At 38.4% G+C, this 22,493-nt stretch overlaps 1 protein-coding gene and 1 long non-coding RNA gene across 2 annotated transcripts in view; both read left to right on the plus strand.

Annotated features, from left to right (window-relative positions):
• Positions 1-6,388: 6,388 nt before the first annotated feature.
• The window catches only part of ltk (leukocyte receptor tyrosine kinase), an 80,082-nt gene continuing 63,977 nt past the window's right edge, over positions 6,389-22,493 (plus strand). The window contains exon 1 of the mRNA XM_046062127.1: positions 6,389-6,519. Coding sequence (XP_045918083.1) covers positions 6,468-6,519 — 52 coding nt within the window. The 5' untranslated portion in view covers positions 6,389-6,467. The remainder of the gene's footprint in view (positions 6,520-22,493) is intronic.
• LOC123978708 lies at positions 11,008-12,873 on the plus strand. The gene is made up of 3 exons (XR_006827032.1): positions 11,008-11,286; positions 12,096-12,181; positions 12,686-12,873. It is a non-coding gene; the product is annotated as an uncharacterized LOC123978708 (long non-coding RNA).

Here is a 22,493-nt window from a genome sequence, read left to right on the forward strand (position 1 = left end):
CCATGTCTGGAGTGTCCTTGAGCTAGACATTAAACCCTCGGCAGCTCCATAAATGGTGCAATTGAGCCACAAATCTGATCTCCCTCCAGTGAACATAAAAAGTTAACTTACATATGCCCAACAATAAACTGTCAAGATGGATATTCACAGTAAGTTTTGTATTATGCACATTATACCTGTAACAACGCCAAAACAAAAGCTGGACAATGGGATGTCAACCAAAAAGAAAAGCCTGTTTCAATTAGTGTGTTTCCTTATTGGCAAGTGATAATCTTTTTCAAATGCACAAATGATCTCTCTAGCTGTGTTTCCAGAAATTTTGTCCAAACAATGCTAAGTGGGATAACAAGAAAAACATGTCACATCACTGTTCTTCAGGCTAACCAGATGTGACTCACAGAAACGTTTGAAACCACATGCACGGCCGGTGTAATGCAACTTTTGTCTCAAAACAAACGCAGACAAAGTAACATCAACACATTCTATTATAATGCAGTGCCAGAAATATTGAATTAACCCCTCACTGACACTTCAAAGAGATTATTTAGAAATTCTGTATTTTAAGTCATGAAATGCCTGGCAGTTGTGAGATGGATCGTACTCCTTTAATGAAAAGATTGGTGGGCTTGTTTTTTCAAAATGCTCTTGTGCTTCTCTCTCCAGCTCAGTCTCCATCAACCATCCTGCTGCCAACAAACCAGCCTCCGTTCACGGAAGAAGAAATGTCACGTAATGAGACCTGAGACAAAGCCTTACTTCTGCAGGCGATTCAAAGTAATGAGGCTCTTCTAATTTAATTACATGATTAGATTTGAGATCATCCTGAGAGATGGTATACGTAGTCAGACAAAGGTCAGGGGAACGTGGTGAGAGGGAGACGACAGCTAGGTGCCTTAATACTGGACGACGCCAGCTTGGCCTCTGTGTATAGTCAATACGTGGACGACCTGCAAGATGTTTGAGGAATAACATGAAATCCCCTCAATGGAGGCATGATGTGTGACCTGAGCAGAAGACCCCAGATGGGCCTCAAAGTGCACTCAGCACTCATACATAATGTCATAAATAAAAAGTTCAAGACACTCCACAAGACTATAATGAAGGAGAATCCAAAAACAACTGTGACTGACATATTGTCACCCTTTACGTTGATATAGCCAACTTGTTACCAATCAGCTGCTTCTTTACACAAACATTAGCATTCATTTGGAGTTCTGTTTTTGGTCAAGTGGTGATTATAATTCCAATATTGTCTCTCCTTTTAGCTCCTATTTGGTCTCCACCAGCTTCTGAGGGAAATATTTGTTTTATATTTTTGTTGTTGTTGTTGTTGATAAATGTTCCACAATGTTCACCAGCCTGTTGCCAACCTTTTCTAATTTCTATTTGCCTGTTGCCTTTTTCTATTTTGTGCTAGACAAGTACTGTACAGTTGGCTTTTCGATTTTTTGTTGTTGTTGTTGGCTGAAAACGAGCACTGAACACGCTGATGAGACTGAACCAAAACAGTAAAGTTGCAAAAACAATAAGCTGAAAGATGCTAAAAAAATATTACTAATTAATTAATTTATGAGTTTGTCATTGTAGATTATACAGCTCCTTTAGCTTTTTAAGCCCAGGCTGAAAATGGTGAGCTGCTGTTGTCTGCCACTTTGTGGCTTATAAGTAACCCCAATGAATGTAGAGGCTGTGCTGCTTTTTACCGGAGATCATTTGGTTTTCACCCCTGCATGATCTCACACACTTAGTGTAGATACCTGCTTGTGATGTTCCCAGCAATCCAGTTGTTATTCATGATTTTGTATTGTAATCTGCATCACCTCCTCCTGGCCTCTCTGCTTTACTTCTGACCTATGTTTCCCAGGAGCTTACAAATAACATAAAGAAATGAAGATCACCGGCATTAACCTGCAAGTTGTAGCAGCACTGCATTCTGGGAAAAAAGAAACTCCTGCTCTTTGGTTTTACGGTGCTGAAACTAAAACCTCAGATTCAGGCTACAGTTAATGTTTTAGATATTGGAAACAAGTGATACACAATTGAAGCTATGCTGAAGTATAATGATCTGTTTCCTCTGTTTTCCAGGTTACCACAGAAACAAAACAAACCTTAACCCTAGGTGGTACATTTTAAACAAAGTGTAGTATCCTGACTCTTTAATCTTCAGATGCTGTAATGATGTAGTCCAGGAAACAGGACCCCCACGGTACAGTCCTGACCTCTTTGGCATTGATGCAATGTGCTGATGATTACTTTATTTCTCCATTGTGATTGTGAAAATACATCAAATTAAATAAGTCCCTGCAGCTCCTTCTCTTAACCTGTTTTTGGTTCAAAAACAAAACAACAGGATGACATTTTAAATCCATCCCAGCTTTTTTTTTTCTCTCCTTGAAAATCTTTTATCGACATCTTTATCGCTATCATCCTTATAAATGTAACTTGTGCATGGTTCAAGCAACAGGGTTGCAGCTTCATTGACAACAGTATACCTTTCCCCTTACCAAAAATAACTGTGAAATAAAAAGTTTTGCCATAAGTGGACAAAAGAAAATCGCATGTACAAACCTAATTTTGATCTCAACTGACTTGCTGCATGTGTTAAGTCTTTAGTGTCTTTTTTTTTTTAGATGCAGCTAAGTGTGTTATGCGTGAGTTATTGCCACTTTCTTGTAGTCAATTTAGAATCTGTATGTGATTCTGCAGATGTGATGACAATGGCACACTGATGAGCAGAGGTGGGAGATTGTGTATTAGCTTTGGACAGCTTTCACGCCCTTGTTAGAATACCCTCATGTGAGAAAACAATTCTGTGTGGCTGTAGCAGCATGAGAACATGTCCAGTGGTGGTTTTTTTAGATTGAAATGTAAAGACAAAAGGATGTGGAGACACTAGATGCTGAAAGGCAACCACGATTGTGTTATAATGAGGAAATCTCCTGTACAATAGCTCATGCAGCAGAGGTGCAATTTGAGGTTATTCATTGGTCCGAGTTGGCTGAGGCTTTGACAGCCGGTTTGGTAAAGACCTCTCTTGGAAATACAAGACAGACAATCACAATCAGCGTGTCCAAATCAGCCTGTGGAAACCCTTTTTACTTTATGCATTTCCCCCCAGACAGAATAATGATGGATCCCACAGAGCACATGAGGGAATTTTTGCATCTGGGAGTGTGCTAACTGAAAACTGAAAGAGGACTCGCAGAAATTGCGCTAAGAGCCTGAGCGACGATTCCTGAACAGTCTTGGCAAACCTGCTCACAACCTCAGAAAACTTGAAAGTGAACTTAAACAGTGGCACATGGTCAGAGATAGGAAAGAAGCTGTCCACTTGTTACATCCTCATGTTCTGTTTTGTGCCCAGGGGATGTCCTCTATCACAGCCAGTAGCAGTTTACTTCATTCCACGTGTGGCTGAATGGACACTGGATGGTGGATATTTTATTTTTTGATGTCAGTTAGTGTTTAAACAGGCTCCCTTGTAGACCTGTTGAGTTGATTGCACACAGTGGCACCATAATAAAAACAAATGCTTTAAGTCATGAAAGCATGTTTTAATATTGTTTGAACAATCAATGTTATTTAGTTCAAATCAACCTTCTTTAACCATGTAAGGGTGGCAATCTGAATCCAGCAGCTTGACATCTAGATCTGCCTGTCCCTCCTCTCCAGACACATTTCTGTTTCCCCAGGCCGCTTCAATGCCTTTTCCCCCCACCAACCTTATATAACCTGAACCCTAACCTGGACCTGGACCTGCCTGCCTGCCTTCAATAATGTATAGAGAGCAATTTTTTTTCAATGGGCCCATATGAAATGTTTATAAAGGCACATTCAAGAAAATGTCAGAATGAGAAAGGGGACAATTTCTTCAGACATTTGTTTTGGCTAACTTTCCAGTTTTATTTATTTTTTGCATGTTAAATGAAGCGTAGCAGCAGCTGAGTCTCTTATCATTGGCTCATTCATCAGCTGACTAGCAATGTCCAGTTATATTCTCAGTGTTGTTGTACTGACAGACAATGGTTAATTAACTGGGGTAAGTGTCTCTAAAAGGTCAGAGATCAAATGATGCTAAAATGTAGTGTTCATTAGCATCATCAAGGATCAGGGTGGTTTATATATCATTATACAACACCAGGTTGTATAACAAAAAGAAAGTGTGTGGTCCTTTCTTGCTACACACACGGAGACAGATGACAAAATGTATTGTAAAATGTGGTAACATGTAAAAAAAGAAAAATTACTATTCTCAAATTCAAACGAGCTCTTCAAGTTAGAGCCCTGGCATTTTCCTGTAGAGAGGTGCATGAACAGTGGCGTGGATGCTGCTCATCAAGTCTGGTGCCCTGATTCTGGGGAGAATACTGAATTATTAAAAGATGGTTTCAGTCATTTTTTGCTAACAGTTTAGAGACTAAAAGACAGACCAGGTGGGAGTGTGAACAACATACAACAAAGATCTGTTTCAAACTCTGTTGTTCCTGGTATAAACATTTGTCGACTGAGTCACCAGGAAGCCATCTGACTTTCGCTTGGACTGCAGGCGATCAAACATATCTTTACATAAAAAGTCCTAAAAGCCCTTTAATGTGAACATTGTGTCATTATAGCTGCTCTACTGTCTGTGCAATTGCTGTGCTTATCATTCCACCTGGATGCTGTATCTGTGACAAATTCTCATAATAATTCAGCAGCAAGTTTCTGATTAAATGAACAAGGAGGCATATTTGAGTGAGTCTGTTGCACCTGTGGACTCTTCTATCGGTATCCATGTTAAATTTCCCCTGAAGTCTTCGAGAGGATGACCTTTCAAAATGAGGAATATCTCCAGGTGCTGTTATAACCACAGTGACAACAGCTGCATTTTACACCCTTGAAAGAAGAAGTTATTAGTCTCCTCTATTTTTTCTATGGTCCCCTATCCTGAGGCTATTTTCCTCCCACTCCACAGCCAACCTCACGTTGGCTGTCACTGTGCAAATCTGCAGTGTGAAGAGTAAAACCTCAAACTGTCGTTGATTGACAGGTTCACCAATGAACATGAAGGTGCTCTGCAGTGGGCTGATGAAGCAAGCTTTGATTGATGTATTAGTATCTGAAGAACACAATAGTATGTCCATGTAAAACAATCATTGGAATAAAGGAAAAACACTTGAGAAAGATGGATTGGCCTGAATTGTGAAACAGAAATAAAGAGAATGTATTCAAATATAATGTTTAGAGAGCTATGTAAAAATTATCACTTTGGTTTTTGCAGGGGTCGAGCCAAACATTATTCTCTTTATAGCTGAGAGGAGAAGAAAACGCTTTTTCCAATTTTGCATTTGTGAGGCTTTTGTCACTCCACCTTTGTAGTTTAGCACCGTAAGAGACAAAGAGGCAAATTTATGTTTTTTGTAAGACAACTTTGGCTGAAAAATAATAAAGATGGTATGATACAGTTTAGTAAAACACATGCTGTTGTCTGACTACAGGCTCTAAAACACACATCTAAAAACATCTGCATTGTGCAAACTGAGGGTAAACATAAAAAAACACAAATCCACAGTTTTGCACGTTCACCAGCTGTTTATGATGATGAGTGCAACATCTTTACTTCAGCTTTTGTTCAAAACACCAGTTGTCATGAGTGAAGGATTGCAATTGTCTACTTTGAAAAACCTCATCAACACAGAGGCGATGTGTGTATATGTACATCTCAGCAGGTAATTAGAAACACATGGCAGCACATGCCATGGTAAATGGAAAGAAAGATGATGAGGTCTTCTTTTGAGTTTGGAGGATTGAGAATCTGTTATTCAGCCTACCCTCACTGACATAAATGGTGTGGACAAAATAACAGAAACACCTCTCTGCATAATGCAATACAATTCAACAGCACCACAAACTATGTTCTTCAAAATCATCATCAACAACTCTCTAAAACAGCAACTGAATGTATATATAACACACTAAAAGGGCCCTTCTGTGGTCTCTGCTCATTGTTGTAATTACTTCAATTTATTTTTTATGAGCAAGCTGGTGTCACCACCTGCAGTTGGTGGCAGAGATAATCCTCTTTTGAGACCTAATAACTGAAGATGAAAACACATCCTGACAGCAGGCTGAGGGGAACCTGAGAAAATGAATGTCTCTAGGACCAGGAGCCTTTATGACTGGTGTCTAACACACAGAGTGAGTGAGAGAGAGAGAGAGAGCGAGCAGAGGGAGTAAAGGGGGAGAGAGAGAGAGAGAGAGAGAGAGAGAGAGAGAGAGTTGTCGTCACAGGGAGCTGCAGCAGCATCAGCATCACCGGAATGAGTAACAGTGCGCAACTTGGCGAAACAACTGTCCGGAGGAGCGCGCGTGTGTCCGTATAGCTGTGTGTTTCACGAGCCTGTTTGTGACTGTCGGTATTCATGAAGACGTAAAGGTGCCAAAAGACTACACCAACTGTCTGTGGATCTGCCGGAAAAAAGGGAGCCATGGATTATATAAAAAACCACAACACTTTTCTCTCCATCATCATTTTGATAAGTAAGTACAGTAATTCACTTTTACCTCAATTAGTGTTTTGCCAAAGCAAGACTAGATAACCACACTGAAACTTTTCCCTCTTCAGTGCTTAATTATTTTACGTTTCCTTTAAAGGATTGAATGAATACCCGATTTACATCCAAATGTTGAATAATTTTTTAACGAACAAAAAAATCGGCATAAGAAAAAGCCAATTTATCCATGCGCTACTGTTTTACCAGTTGGTTCATCGGGATAAGCAGTAGGTGGCGCTCATTATCCAGTCAGGTGACATTAAACCGAAAAACTTAATAAAAGAGCGCAAATTTAACCTCAAATGGTAGGAACAATTTAGAAAACATGACGGAAATGTGTCATTTATGTTTGTTTCATGTACCTTATTCATTTGACACAGGGTCAGTAGTGATCTCAGGGTCAGTAGATCAGTCATCTGTTCCATTTTCAGTCTCTTCAGTGGACCTTAAGTCACGTGCTTCATGTGGGCTACATTGGGATTAACAAACTTTTCAACCTCAGCCAAGCATAAAAAACCTTTTTGTCCAGTACGTAGACTGAGCAGGTTGCCGTTTGATTTAATCTTTTTGAGTGCCTGTAAATATTCAGCAATTCTCTCTCTCTCTCTCTCTCTCTCTCGCTCTCTCTCTCTCTCTCTCTAGCCTATCTTTCTCTCATTTGCATGTACATGTCTGAAGGTGTCAGCTGAAGTGTCATATTCTCTTGAGGCACACTTGTGGGAATTTTATTTACATTAATTTACACTTCAGCGCAATAGCAGGGCTTGGCAAGAAATGGGCTCTGCAACGGCTCATAATAGTTAATTCAATTAAATTCAATTTTATTTAGATAGTGCCAATTCATAACAGAAGTTGAGAAGACAAGGTGGGCGGCCATCTGCCTGCTAAGTAACACTTCCTGCAAGTTGGTGGGTTTGCATTTATGGAATATAGTGATAGTTTTAGTGTTGATATGAACAAAATAACTCTCTTCAAAAGTTAACAGTAAAGCAGGTTAATGGTCAGATGTAATTGTGTTCACTTTTTCATCTTTAGGCTATTAACTGAAAAAGGTAAAAACATGTGTATACAGTTATGAGCACATTAGGAAGGTGGAATTATTCACAGCATCAGCTTCTGTTTACTTTAAAATCCCCCACCAGTCTTTGTTTTATTCTTTTACTGAAAGAAAATGTTGGTGTATTTGTGAATATGTGCCAACCATGCATGCAGCCTGTTGCAGTTGCTCCTACTCTTTTCCAACTTTTTAGCTGTCTTTCTTTTTATCTCACTTGTTCAATTTTTGTATTAACAAATTTTCCTTTGGGGATCAATAAAGTATGTCTGATTCTGTATTTGTGCTGCTTGTGCTTACCAATCCAACCAGGCTTAATATCATATGAATAGAGCGAGTGTTTATGGCCGGCAGAGGCATGTCATGTGGGTATAGACATTATGATGAGCTCACTTGGATTCACCAGAGCTGGTTTATTGGCATGACTTCATCTGGCTATAAATGTTGTTATTCAGCACATTAGTTCACCCTTTTACATATTTACAGGCTAGATTTGGATCACCTGCTTATTCTAAACGCCAAACATGTTGTCATGCCAGTGTTTGTTTTTCAAGAAACTGTCTGGTAAAAGCACAAAGGACTTTGTGCTTTTACACAGGCTTCTGCCACATGCTTTTTTGCACTCATGCTCTTGTATCTGCAGACTATTTTCTTGTAATATATGTCCTCATCTTAATGCTTTAAGCTTTTCCATTAAGATGGCAGAGCATACTTTATTTCACATATCTTCAGAAACACCACCTTTTCTCTTACAAAAGAGAGACACAGGAGGAGTGCCCCCTTGGCGTACCCCCTCGTTGGCTTTTGCTGCTACTGAGGCTGGACCCATTATAAGTGGCTCTTACTGCAGTCAATCCCAGCGACAAGAGAAAGCCCAGGGTGAGCTTTGCCAATACTCACAGTGTTATGTCAGAGCCCCCACCACCACACGCCTCCTCTCTGGTCTTGAATCGTGTCCAGCATGCAGCGTAGTCGAAAAGCAAGTGAGGGACAGTTCCCTCATAGCAGCCCTGTTTCCTTGAACCTTAAAATTACTGATTTGCAACACCAAATATGTTTTACAGTAAGAGAAATGTTATGCCGTCCGAATAAAACATTTTTTATGTTTACACTGAACGGCAAAATGTTAATATATTCACTTTAGCCATCTGCGGGTAGCAACTAAAGCATGATTAACATTTCTGTACTTTTATGCTTAGGTACTTGGTGGTTATGGTTAGGGAAAGACTGAAAAAGTTGACTGTGTCTTGAACCACAAGACACACTGTACTGTATTAATATTAGTCCAAAACCATAATCTTTAACTTTTAAACTATTTGCTGGCAGTACAAGAACAAATACCTATTGTTTTTACTATTTCATTAAGAAATTATAGCTCATTTTTGGCTCATTTCAGCCCATTGAAAGGCTAATGAAAACTAAAATGGCAGAATTCTCTAGCAACATCACTGCGTTTTCCCAACAGTCAGTGCTTGCTCACTGCAAAAAATACATAAGTGTAATGCAATCAGTTTAGAAAGCCAGCTGTAAATCCTGGCCTATTGTATACTTTGTGCAGCCTGCTGCTGTACAGTATAACACTAGAGGTATTAACATTGCTGTTTCAGACACTGTTAACTGTTCCCTTCTCCCCTCCACTAACAGTTCTGTCAAATGCCACGTAGCATCTTTCAAAATGGAACGGCACAAAGCCAAAATGCAAAGACGGCAGTCTTTTAAGAGAAAGTGCTTCTTTTCACACAGACTCATGCCATCATTTCTGTTAGGATGCCTTTGCTAAATTGCCACAAAATGAGGATCAGAAAGAATGCTTTCTTTAATCTTGATAGAAGTTAAAATATGCAAATAGTAAAATCCCACACTGTATTTCTGTGTCTGTTATGTACCTTTTCAGTTTGCTGCCCTGTTTCCTGTCTTCAGTAACAAAAAACAGACAAAATTACATCCTTCAGTTCAGGCCTCTGTTTTGATTTGACTTTAGCTTTTAGTGCTATTGAAGATACTGGCTGAGTGAAACAGAGGCTTACATAAACTGATTTGGGATCACTTCAGTGATCATTACCAATTCATACTAAAACTAGGAAGGTTTTTAGTTAATGACTGTGGAGGTATGACTGCAGTGAAAATGTGATTTTGCTTTGATTGTTGATTAACAGCAGCGACTTTCAAACAGCGTTAACAGTGTGTGTGTGTGTGTGTGTTTGTGTGTGTGTGTGTGCATGCAGTTTTAATGAGTCTACTCAAACTAATCATCTGTGTTTATTTTGCACTATTAGTCCCCATGTGGCTCTGTGAATGTAAAAAAGATGGGTCTGATCTGCACTTAAACTTAATGAGCATAGTTTGACTCTCATTAGTGCAGGCAGCCCAGAGATCACACACACAGACACACAAGTTAGGTCGTCACCAAATGATTCTCAGTGTCGACCTTTCAGAGTTCATGCTTTGGCATAAATGATAATGCGCACCGGGATCTTTTTTCATCAAATGATCAAATGAAACGTTAAGGTAAAAACTGATTGGTCCGAGCCTCCAAACGTGATGAATTAGATGTTTATTCACTACAATATCTCAGGAGGCAGATGTCTTGTTGGTCTGTTCACTCAATGATCACGTAGGTCAGCCTTTTCTCAGAGGTGCAAACATAATCACTTTTGCATCTGTATGTTTTTCTTTTCCCCTGCAAGACATCAAATTTGTTGTTCTGCTCCAGGTCAAAAAGAAGTGCGCTTAATGGCATTGAAAATGTACTAGAAATTCACATTGTATGCTTATAGTACATTCATACTCCTAACATGCTTACTAAAAGTATATTAAAGATATATTCTCCTGAGTTTTAACATACTTCTCAAAAGTATACTTATATATACTTAATTAAACTTTTAATAAATATGCTTAAATAAAAGCATATTTTTCACAACATTTTAGTCTACTTATTAAAAATATATTTATTTAACGCTTAGTAAATACTATTTAGGTGTACTTTGTGGAAGTACATTGTTAAACAATTACACTTTTAGAGGGTTACAAATATATTTATGCCAAATATGCTAATTGAGTAGGCTACCGCAAAATATTGCAATTATTTTTTTTTTCTCAAATTTTTCAATATTTTTCAAAAGCATATTATTTCTTATATTTTTCAGGTAGATAGTTGAGATCAGAGACCTCTTTCATAAGGGTAACCTGGCCAAGAAGGAAGCAGCACATGTTGTTAACTTAACAAACAAACAATCGTATAGTAATAAGCATACTTTAAATCATAATGCAGTTATACTTGTTTCTGTTTGTAAACAGTAAACACATGTGTACAGAGGGGCGAAGTGTGCCCTCCCGCCCAGCCCACCAGCGCAGTGCATTCAGTTTGACCAATCAGAATCAAGTTTTTCAAATCGACGACCCAATCACACTGCTTGAAAGTCCGCTTCACGAAAGTTAACGTGTTTACTGTCGTTGAGAGAGGGAAGCTATTTTTGGCAAGAAATCATTTTGTTTCTCAGATTTTCTTTGTTTTACTTTACCATCTCGGACTTGGAAGGTGGACACCACAGACATAATAAGAAAAGAACACAGAAGAGAACAATATCCGGTCAGCTCCCTGCAGAAGTTAAATGTGAAAAGAGCTAAAGAGGTGTGACTGGCAAGTTACAAGCAGGAGAGGACAGACGCAGAGACTGCCAGCAAAAACCGTCTTTCTTGGTAAGTTTATTATTGTTAGCGAGACAACACAATTGTGTAAGTTAACTAAAGTTGAGCTCTCTCTGGGTTTGAAAATATGTTCCTTGGTGGATTAGCTAAAGCTAGCACGTAGATTAATATATTTGTTAGGTAACCTTAGTTAGCATTTTAATAGCTTCACAATCGAGACAGCAACTTTCGTTCGCCTTAAACAGTGTTGGGAGTAACGCGTTACAAAAGAAACGCAATTAACGTTACAGTAATGTATTGCTTTTTGCTGTAAGGCAGTTTTTAATGTTACTAGAATTTCGGTAATGTACAATCTCACTAACCCTATTGCTGGAATTTGATGTATGAGATTTCAACAAGGCAGGCCTGTGCACGTGTTTCTCTTCACTGCAACCATGGAGGGGGTAACGTTAACCATTACAGTGACCAATAACTCAGTTATAACAGCAATGTTAAAGTGTACACGGGTATGTAAGAATTGTTTTATAATATAATTATAATGTTTTTGTGTCCTGCAATGGCTGACTACACAATATAATAGCATGTGATGTTATATAAAATACTGCTCAACTTTATGTCCATTTGTATGGTCATAGATCCTGTATTCAACTTTTAAAACTTGAAGCTACCCTTTGCCAACTTTAAACAACTTAATGCTAAACACAGAGTTGGAATTTAAATAAAGAATAATAATAAAGATTTGCTATAAGAATAGAATTACAGTGTTTATAATGATACACAAATGAAGAACAAAACTGGGTGGAAGTACTGGCCTAACTGAATATTTAAACTCGTTTGCAACTGCATTTCTTTTCTTTTAGAGCTTCCTGGGATCGTTGCCTCACTCAGATGGCTTAGAAACCCTCAAAGGACCAGCTGGACCCTCACAAGCTCAATGTGCTAATAGGTATGTCTGGCTCCTGCAAACGATCACTGTTTTTGCTCTCACTACATGTCAATGGGGTCAGACTAAATAAACAAATATTCTTGTGAAAAAATAATTATATTAAAAATATTGTTATACATTAAGTAATTGGCTACTTTTGTACTGCTGTGTTAATGTGAAATGACATGTAGACAGCACAGTTCTTAAGCAAGTCTGAATGTTTGTGTTATTTGTTGTTTAATAACATTTTATCACATCCAGCTCCTTGGCTGAATGTACAGTAGTGTTTATGTAATGTTTTTGATCATGTTGTAATGGAAGAACTGGGCATTAACTGGGAGGGGTCCCTTGTGGAAAACCATTTCACCTGAACCTAAAAAGTTAGCATTATCAGAACAGTTAGACATGATGTCATATTGTGTTTCAGCAACTATAAACAAAATAAAAAATCTGACAATGGTAGTCAGTTAATTAGAGGTAATATTGCTTTGATATAGACAAAATATTTCCTTTTCCCTTCCACAGATGCAGTGTGATAAAGCAGTTTCCAAATCCCATAGTGTCTGCAGTTGCAGAAAATACTGTCATCATTTTACTGATTTGATTTGATTTGATTGTTTATTTTGCTGTGTGGTACATGCTGCTGCACCTTTTAATGTACAGGAATTCATTTTTGTAATGTACACAAAATTAAAGTTTTTTAGTTGTCTGTATGTGTTGTAAAATACTTTTTTTTAAACTGCTTTTTAGTAAAAAGAGCATTTTGAAAGATATTTTTAATGCATTAATAATGCATTATTCTCATACTGAATGGTTTCATAAAGCAGCTTCCCAAGATATTAATAGTGGCTCTTGGAGTATACTAGTAATAAATTACTAATACACTGAAATGCTAATAAAAATGTTCAGGGAACACATTTAAAATATATTTAAACTGTTCTTGAAGTATAGTACAAAAGGGTATTTTAAGAAGTATATTTAAATTACAGTAAAGATACTTAAAATAGGTCCAATTTAACACAAATATTAAAATATATTGTAATTATCTTAAAGTTGACTTTAAGTATTTCTAAAATGACACGTAACATACTTTAAGTTGTTCCCAAATAACACATTTAATATACACTTGGTATAGTACAATTAAAATATGATAAGTGCATCCAAAAAAAAGTGCTTCTTAAGTATATTTCGTATTCACCTGGGGCCTCCTTTCAGAATTTCTCTGACAGCCTTTTGGGACAGACCTAATTTTTCAGGACTGTCTTATTTGTTTTGACCTCTTTGTGTTTATTGTTTTCCACCTTCAGAACCAGCAAACATCTTTAACACAAAGACACAGAGACAGTGTTTCCTCCTGTGTCCGTGTGGTAAAGTTGCTGAATGAGAGTCTAATGTCTGTTGCTCAGGTGCAGTAGAGTGTAATGATGTATCTGCAGCCAGCAAAAAGAGAGATCAAAGCTGGGCCTCAGGGGCGTCACTCACTGGATTACAGACAGATGAGCAGCCAGCTGTGCAGCTCACACATTCAAGGGCGACCATGGGCCCAGACAAAACAAGCCAGAAGTTGTTTCAAGTTCTTTTTAATTCTTGTCATGAAAAACAGTAGAGAAAGAAAGAGAGACAGATAAAAACAGGCAGGAGAGACACAGCTAGGGAGCAACATTTAGAGATAAAATATGACATCAGGCTGACCGTTGGCAAGAAGTGTGAGATGTTAGACTCTGCATGAACTGTTGAAGGTGCGCTTTCCCCCCCAGGGGCAGTGCTGAAGAGAAAATGAAGCTGTGAAAATCAGGAATGAAAGGAATGAGTGCTTCATTGATTCAGAAAAAGTTTAATGTTTCAGGGTGTGACACTTCACACTTTTCACAGATATAACCATTAAATGGCACCAAAAATGTATCCGTTCTCCTTTGTTTCTGTGATATTATCAAAAGCAAATGAAGAAAATGCACAGATGGTTGAATTATTTTATTTTATTAATTTTTGGGCTCCAAATTGTGCCTCTTAGTCTTTTCTTAAAGGGTTAGTTCAAACACCAAAAACAAAAAGACAAAATATGTGTCTACCCACTCCTGTCTGCTCATAAAGCACCAGGGTTAATAACAGACAAAAACACTGTAGGTGTTGACTCTGGAAAACGATGATACCGTTGAGTTGTTCAGAATTCTTTGGCACCTGAAGCACCATACATCTCCATATAGAAAATAAGCTCCAGACATTGGTAGATCCTAATTATCTGGATAAATAGATGGAACTCCAAAATATATTAATGATGCAAGTGTAACAATATGGAGTCAGGTCAGTCTCAATATTAATGACTGCACACAAAATGATTCACAAATATATTTTGAGATTTATATATAAATGACTCTCTCCACAAACATATTTTTCAATGCACACAAAATATTTATCATTGTGTACAGATGTAAAACAAATCCACAAATAAAAAATGGTGTTCACAAACAGAAATGAACAAATATATGGATTTAAAAGAATTAGCAATTTTAATCAACAACATATTAGGATTCCTTTTACATTTATATACAAACTGTTGAACCTGCTGGTCATTAGTGGGCTTCATTGCATTTTTGTGTGGGTTTGTTGAGACTCCCCTGGAGTGGTTTGATTCGCATATGCATTTTTAAAAATATTTTTCAACAAGGAATAACTTTAGACAATCAGATGACTCCTTCTGCTTCAGCCAAGTGTAGATGTGAGGGTGTCATTTAATGTGATCACATATCTTTACATCCATACATATACACGATACACAAGATTGGTTAATAACTCTGCGAAATGTTATTAGATATGTTTGTGTTTTGAATGGGTGGATAGTGCTGTGGTCTCACAGCAAGAAGGTCGCAGGTTCAAACCCCGGGTGGTCTGGCCTTTCTGTGTGGAGTTTGCATGTTCTCCCTGTGTCTGCGTGGGTTCTCTTTGGGTGCTCTGGCTTCCTCCCACCATCCAAAGAAATGCGGACTAGGTTGATTGGTAACCCTGAATAGTCTTTAGGTGTGTGGTTGTGTGGCCCTGCGATGGATTGGCGACCTGTCCAGGTGTACCCTGCCTTTTGCCCGATGCCAGCTGGGACTGGCTCCAGTGCCCCGCGACCCTGTAAGTGGTTGAAGGATGGATGGATGGAGATATGAATGCTAGCTAATGTATGGTCCTAGGTTGTCTAATCAACTTTATAGCTAACTTTTTAGCTAATTCTAGTGTGAAATGCCACATCACTAACTTTCACATCATCATAACTCAAACATATTTAATCATTCACAACAGGAGAGTTATCACTTACCTGTGGAAAGCAGCTACCAGACTCCATGTTGAGGTTGACCTGCAAGTAGATGTAATGCTATGTTATGTGGGTTTACATTAAATGATAACATCGAATCTACTCTTATGTGATTGGCTGAAGTGGAAGGAGCCATCCGACTGGCTACAGATAATTCCCTGTTACAGAATATACATTTGTGAATCGAGCCACAGCAGGGCAGTCACAAAACCCCCCAAAAGAAATGCTGTGAAGTTGACATATTGTATGATGAGCAAGTATGATGTTTTTTTGTTTTTTTTATAAATGTAACATCCATTGGGTGAAATGAAACTACACTGAACAAAATTATAAACGCAACACTATTGTTTTTGCTCCCATTCATCATGAGCTACACTCAAAGATCTAAGACTTTCTCTATGTACACAAAAGGCCTATTTCTCTCAAATATAGATCACAAATCTGTCAAAATCTGTGTTAGTGAGCACTTCTCATTTGCCGAGATAATCCATCAACCTCACAGGTGTGGCATATCAAGATGCTGTTCAGACAGCACAGGCATTGTACAGGTGCGCCTTAGGCTGGCCACAATAAAAGGCCACTCGAAAATGTGCAATTCCATCACACAGCAGAATGCCACAGATGTCGCAAGTTTTGAGGGAGCGTGCAATTGGCACGCTGACTGCAGAAATGGCCACCAGAGTTGTTTCCTGTGAATTGAATGTTCATTTCTCTACCATAAGCCATCTCCTAAGGCGTTTCATAGAATTTGGCAGTACATCCAACTGGTCTCACAACCGCAGACCACATGTAACCACACCAGCCCAAGACTTCCACATCCAGATGAGATGTGTTGCACTGCATGAGGCAAATGGTGGTCACACCAGATACTGACTGGTTTCCAGACAGTGAACAGTGTTGGGCAGTAACGCTAGTAACGCGTTATAATAATAATAATAATATTTCCCCCAGTAACTAATTACTATTCTAAAACGGTAATATTATTACTAGTTACTAAGGCAAGTAACGCTGCGTTACGCGTTACTGAACGCATCATCCTTGACGTAAATCAACGACTGTGCAACACCTCAGCGTGACAGGTGTTATGCCGAGTTTTGCCTGCTTGCCGAGAATTGCATCCACCTCCAAATAATGCTTTAAAACGCTATAATATTCTTTGTGGGCTTCATCAATCTTGATAAATGATTCGAAGTATATATTTTATGAACGTTTAGCGTCTTTAATATTTTAATACACTTAGTAGAAGTACTGACATTCAGTCCTAAATAAATGTAGTGATAACGCTGTTTGATCAATGAGCACAGCAAAGTGTCTGAGAAGGACCTAAAGAGGTGGATGCATAATTCGGCAGATCAAATTTTGTAGGCTACCTGCCGAGATTTGAATCCACCTCTTTTCTCAGCATAAATGACCGTTAGCACCCGCGAGGTGCATGCAATTCTCGGCAGGCAGGCAGAATTCGGCACAACACCTGACTTTGTTGTTCATGTTCATGTTCATGATAGCCAAACACTAAATGAAGAATGGAGAACGAGGGAGAGAGGCGTTCTTTCCACAGCTGTAAGTAGCTACTGCCATTATTGTGTCACAGTCTAAGATACAAAGAACATTGTCGTCTGTTGCATTTCTACATCTGATTTATTGAAGCATCTGCTGAAGCAGCACAGCAACGTGAAACTCCAGCAGCTACTGTCACTGATGTTTGGACTTGGTCGGGAGAGAGTGGCGTTAACGTAACGTTTTGTAACTACTGAATAGGGGGGACCAGGTATGGTTGTAACATGGGGAGAGTTGTAATAACACCAATTCCACCAAATAGAGATAAGATAGAAGTTAGATAAGGTGATGATTTCAGTATTTACCTACTTCCTCCCAGATCAAGCATGGTGATCTGTATCTTGATATATCAAGTGTGGAAAGAAGTGCATTCAGAATATATAGAGAAAAAACTGATTTTGAGGTAAGAAAGTAAATTTTTTGAACAAGACTGTTTTTTGTTTAGTGTCTATACTATTGCAGATAGAATTGTTTGACTTATATTATTAGATTGAAATATAGTTTCTCAGGCAACATATGATGCATTTTTTCCTTTCTAATTTCAAACCACTATGGTAATACCGCTAGCTAAACATTGGCTGACAGGGGTTCTTAAAAAAGTGTTACAACCATCCTCTATACATAAAACTAGGGACTTTCTTTGATTTTATATTTTACAGAGTGCCCTTTGCAGTCTGGGCCCACCAAACCTGCACTCCTGGGTTACCAGCATTAATTTGTCGGCACTGTGACCAGTACTCCCCATTCACATGTTGTACACATGTTGGCGTGTGTATCGTCACTCAACCTTTTCCATACTCGGTCTCTGCCGGTGGAGAGGATAGAAGCGTATGGGCAGCTTGTGAGAAGTGGCTGTGCGCAAAAAAAAGTCCCGGTACGCCAAAGAGTAAAATATAGAAGTGCTGGTATACGTACCGGTGAATAGGCTACCAGCCCACTTCAAGCACTGACTGTGACTCTGAATAAGAATATACACACATTGACACACACAAACACACACACACACATACACACCTATTTTTAGTTAGATCTAAGGATGTACAGATATGTTCTTTAATTAGGAACATTTTAGTAGTATTTATTAAGTATACTTTTAAGTAAGTTTATTCTATAGATAAATTTACATACACATACTGTTCATGCATGTGAGTCATCAGACAAAGTCTGTTACAGCAAGAGTGAAACATTGTTCTTTGATATCACTACCTGTTTGGGAAGCTTATCATATAGTGTGGCATCTATTCTTGATTCTTTTGTGTGATTGTTACAACTTACCCAGCTTGTGTTACAACCTACCCCACTATTGGGGAACAAGGGAACACAATGCATTTGACATCAACTCACAAGGTCTGTGATATTCTTGTAGAGGATTGAATTGGTGCCATTTGTACTGAATAATTGTGGGTACTTTGTATAAAAATTTGAGAACTCTAGCTAAAAGAGTTATAGTTACTGAAGCAAAAAGTGTTACAATCATACCCGGTCTCCCCTACTGCTCTTATAAACAGGTTACATGTGCAGTAAAACTGCCTTTTAAATGTCGGGATTTAATTTTTTTATTTCAGCCAGTGGCGTTAAGAAACGTTATATGTTTTGTAAAAAACACACTCCTTGCTCCTGTTATGAATATTATATTAGTTTTAAAAGTCGGGAGAGACTGATTTGTTTGGGGGTGAGGGGTAAGGAAAGTAAGACAAGGCAAGGCAAGTTTATTTGTATAGCACATTTCAACAACAAGGTAATTCAAAGTGCTTTACATAAAACATAGAAGCAACAGGGAAATATAAAAAAGTTTAAACGCAACATAGGGAAATTGAAAAAATACACATTAAAATATAATAAAAGTTACAGTGAAGTGTACAATGAGGGTTAAAAGAGTTAAATGGAAAATAAAAACAGGGAAGTACACTTAATCTACTCTCTCTAGGTAGTTTGTACTCAGGTCCATAGCAATCTTTGGGTCCACTGAAACTCCAAAAACCCTCGGACACTACAGAGAAACCAGGACATGTCTGTCCGCAGGCCGCTTTGATCCAGTTATACTCTGAACCCACCTGCCAATCACTCAGGCGTGAGATTTAAGACCACTTCCTTCACTCTGTTCAATCTCACTCTCATTGTCTTTTCACTCAATTACCTACTCATTTCTCACCGTGTAAATATTTAATTAAAAGCAATGGTAAAAAGCTAAAAACAAAGAAAAAGAATAAAGGCAGTGGTAAAAAGAAAAATCTTAAATATTTAATAAAAAGCAATGGTAAAAAGAAATGTCTTCAGTCTTAATTTAAAAGAACTGACAGTTTCAGCAGACCTGCAGTTATCTGGGAGTTGGTTCCAGATATACGGAGCATAATAACTGAACGCTGCGTCTCCTTATTTAGATTTGACTCTCGGGACAGAAAGCAGACCTGCCCCAGATGACCTGAGAGGTCTGGATGGTTCATAACGAAGCAGAAGATCAGAAATGTATTTTGGCCCTAAACCATTTAGTGCTTTATAAACTAACAGCAGGATTTTGAAAAAAAAATTTTGACAGACAGGAAGCCAGTGTATAGACCTCAGAACTGGAGTGATGTGATCCACCTTTTTGGTCTTAGTGGGGACTCGAGCAGCAGCGTTCTGAATCAGCTGCAGTTGTCTGATGGATTTCCTAGGGAGCCCTGTAAGGACACTGTTACAGTAGTCGAGTCGACTGAAGATAAATGCATGGATAAGTTTTTCCAGGTCTTGCTGAGACATAAGTCCTTTAATCCTTGATATATTCTTCAGGTGATAGTAGGCTGACTTTGTAATTGTCTTAATGTGGCTCCTCAAATTCAGGTCTGAGTCCATGACTACACCAAGATTTCTGGCTTGATTTGTGGTTCTTAACATTACAGATTGAATTCGAGCACTGACTTTCAATCGTTCCTCCCTGGCTCCAAAAACAATAACTTCAGTTTTATCTTTGTTCAATTGAAGAAAATTCTGGCGCATCCAGCTGTTGACCTGCTGAATACACTTACTCAGTACCCGTATGGGATCATAGTCCCCTGGTGAAATGGTTATGTAAATCTGTGTGTCATCTGCATAATTATGGTAACATATTTTGTTGTTTTTCATAATCTGAGCCAGTGGAAACATGTAAATGTTAAACAAAAGAGGTCCCAGAATGGAGCCTTGGGGAACTCTACATGTAATTTTTGTCAGCTCAGATGTGTGATTACCTATAGACACAAAGTAGTCCCTGTCCTTTAAGTAGGATTCAAACCATTTTAGTACTGTGCCAGAAAGTCCAACCCAGTTTTCAAGTTTGTAGTGAAAGCAGTGTTTACCATAATTAGGCCTAATTTGGAAAATTATTATTATTGAGGAGCATATATTCCTGCAGCACCTCCTGGCTCGATCCCTCCCCCCCGATCATTCTGTGGCAAAAACTGGAAAGTAATATAGTAACGTAACTAGTATTGTAACTAGTTACTTTTATCACCCAGTAATAAGTAAAGTAATAATATTACTTTTTGAGTAATAAGTAATATATTACAGTCTCTGAGTAACTTGCCCAACACTGATTGTGAACAGTGATTCTTGACCAGATGGCAACCAAATTTATTCAACAACAAATAATAAGAGAATCCGTGTCTCTGGAGAAAGTCAGTGAGATTATAGAGAATAAAGAATTATCACTCATTTTGTGAGAAAATGTGTTTACAACCACTGGTGGTCATTAGTATTATACAAAAATTATACACATTTAGTGTTTTCCAAAATTATTTAACAGGAGGATGGTAGTATTTTGTCATTATTATTACCCTTTGTTTTGATGTTAAACCAGCAGCTGGAAGCTTGACAGTGACAATCCTCTTCATAGTTCAGATGGCGTTGATAAACCCTTTACAGGTCCTATAAATAGATAGATCTATTTGTAAAAGAAAACTTATTTTAAGTAGAGCTGAAATGATTATTCAGTTAATACATTTGTTGATTGACAAAAAAGAAAATTAGCAGCTATTTTTATAATCACAGAGAATGTAACAAATCTTATAATAATTTTTTAAGCAAAACCAAAAACATTTACAGGTTCCATCATATGTGTAGCTGTTCTCCTTCCCTTTGTCATATATTATGTAAATAATATTGTTATGTCCCAAGGTCTAGGGGTGTCCTGGATGTAACATAAATGTGTGGCTTCCCACTTTTCCCATTCCCAAACAAGGCCAGCACACCGTAAATACAATTTAGCAGTTTTTATTATTTACATCGGAGATGAGCAGTGCCCAAAACAACAACCAAAACACTCTAAGAAAACCTAAAACTTTCCTAAACCCAAAACCAAAAGGTAAAGAAAAGACAAAGCTCTAAACTTCTAAGTCCAAAAACAGGAGAAAACGGTGCAAACAAAAAAGGGCTTCTCACTCCTACTCACTGCTAGTAGCTGACACAATATACACTGCTCAAAAAAATAAAGGGAACACTAAAATAACACATCCTAGATCTGAATGAATGAAATAATCTCATTAAATACTCCTTTCTTTACATAGTTGAATATGCTGACAACAAAATCACACAAAAATTATCAATGGAAATCAAATTTATCAACCCATGGAGGTCTGGATTTGGAGTCACACTCAAAATCAAATTGGATGGGGAATGGGCGGGCCAGTCAATCAATGCAGGGTTGCTGCTGGGTTGTTGCCCTCCTACAGCCTCCTCCACATCTCCTGATGTACTGGCCTGTCTCCTGGTAGCACCTCCATGCTCTGGACACTACGCTGAAAGACACAGCAAACCTTCTTGCCACAGCTCGCATTGATGTGCCATCCTGGATGAGCTGCACTACCTGAGCCACTTGTGTGGGATGTAGACTCCGTCTCATGCTACCACTAGAGTGAAAGCACCACCAGCATTCAAAAGTGACCAAAACATCAGCCAGGAAGCATAGGAACTGAGAAGTGGTCTGTGGTCACCACCTGCAGAACCACTCCTTGATTGGGGTGTCTTGCTAATTGCCTATAATTTCCACCTGTTGTCTATTCCATTTGAACAACAGCATGTGAAATTGATTGTCAATCAGTGTTGCTTCCTAAGTGGACAGTTTGATTTCACAGGAGTGTGATTGACTTGGAGTTACATTGTGTTGTTTAAGTGTTCCCATTTTTTTGAGCAGTGTAGCTACGACAAAGAAAATTGCTTCATAGCAAACAAAAATGGCAAAGCCAACAAAACCAGGTTGTCATAAGACAATCAGAATGGCTAAGGTAAACTACTTACAATCCAAGTCTACTATACTCACAACAGTTCACTAAGTACAATGAACACAGACATAACACAGTACTCAGGCAGGTTGGGAATGGCAGAGAGGGGGAAGAGTCCCTGTCAGTGGGGCTTAAGATGGCTGCTGTCATCCAGGTGCCCAATCAGGAGGCTCCAATCAGCTCTACCGGACCAATCCAGCGTGTTCACCTGTTCTCCAGTACCTGCATACACTCACACACACTC

The sequence above is a fragment of the Micropterus dolomieu genome, linkage group LG11 (genome assembly GCF_021292245.1).
Source record: "Micropterus dolomieu isolate WLL.071019.BEF.003 ecotype Adirondacks linkage group LG11, ASM2129224v1, whole genome shotgun sequence".
In the NCBI taxonomy this organism is placed as follows: Eukaryota; Metazoa; Chordata; class Actinopteri; order Centrarchiformes; family Centrarchidae; genus Micropterus; species Micropterus dolomieu.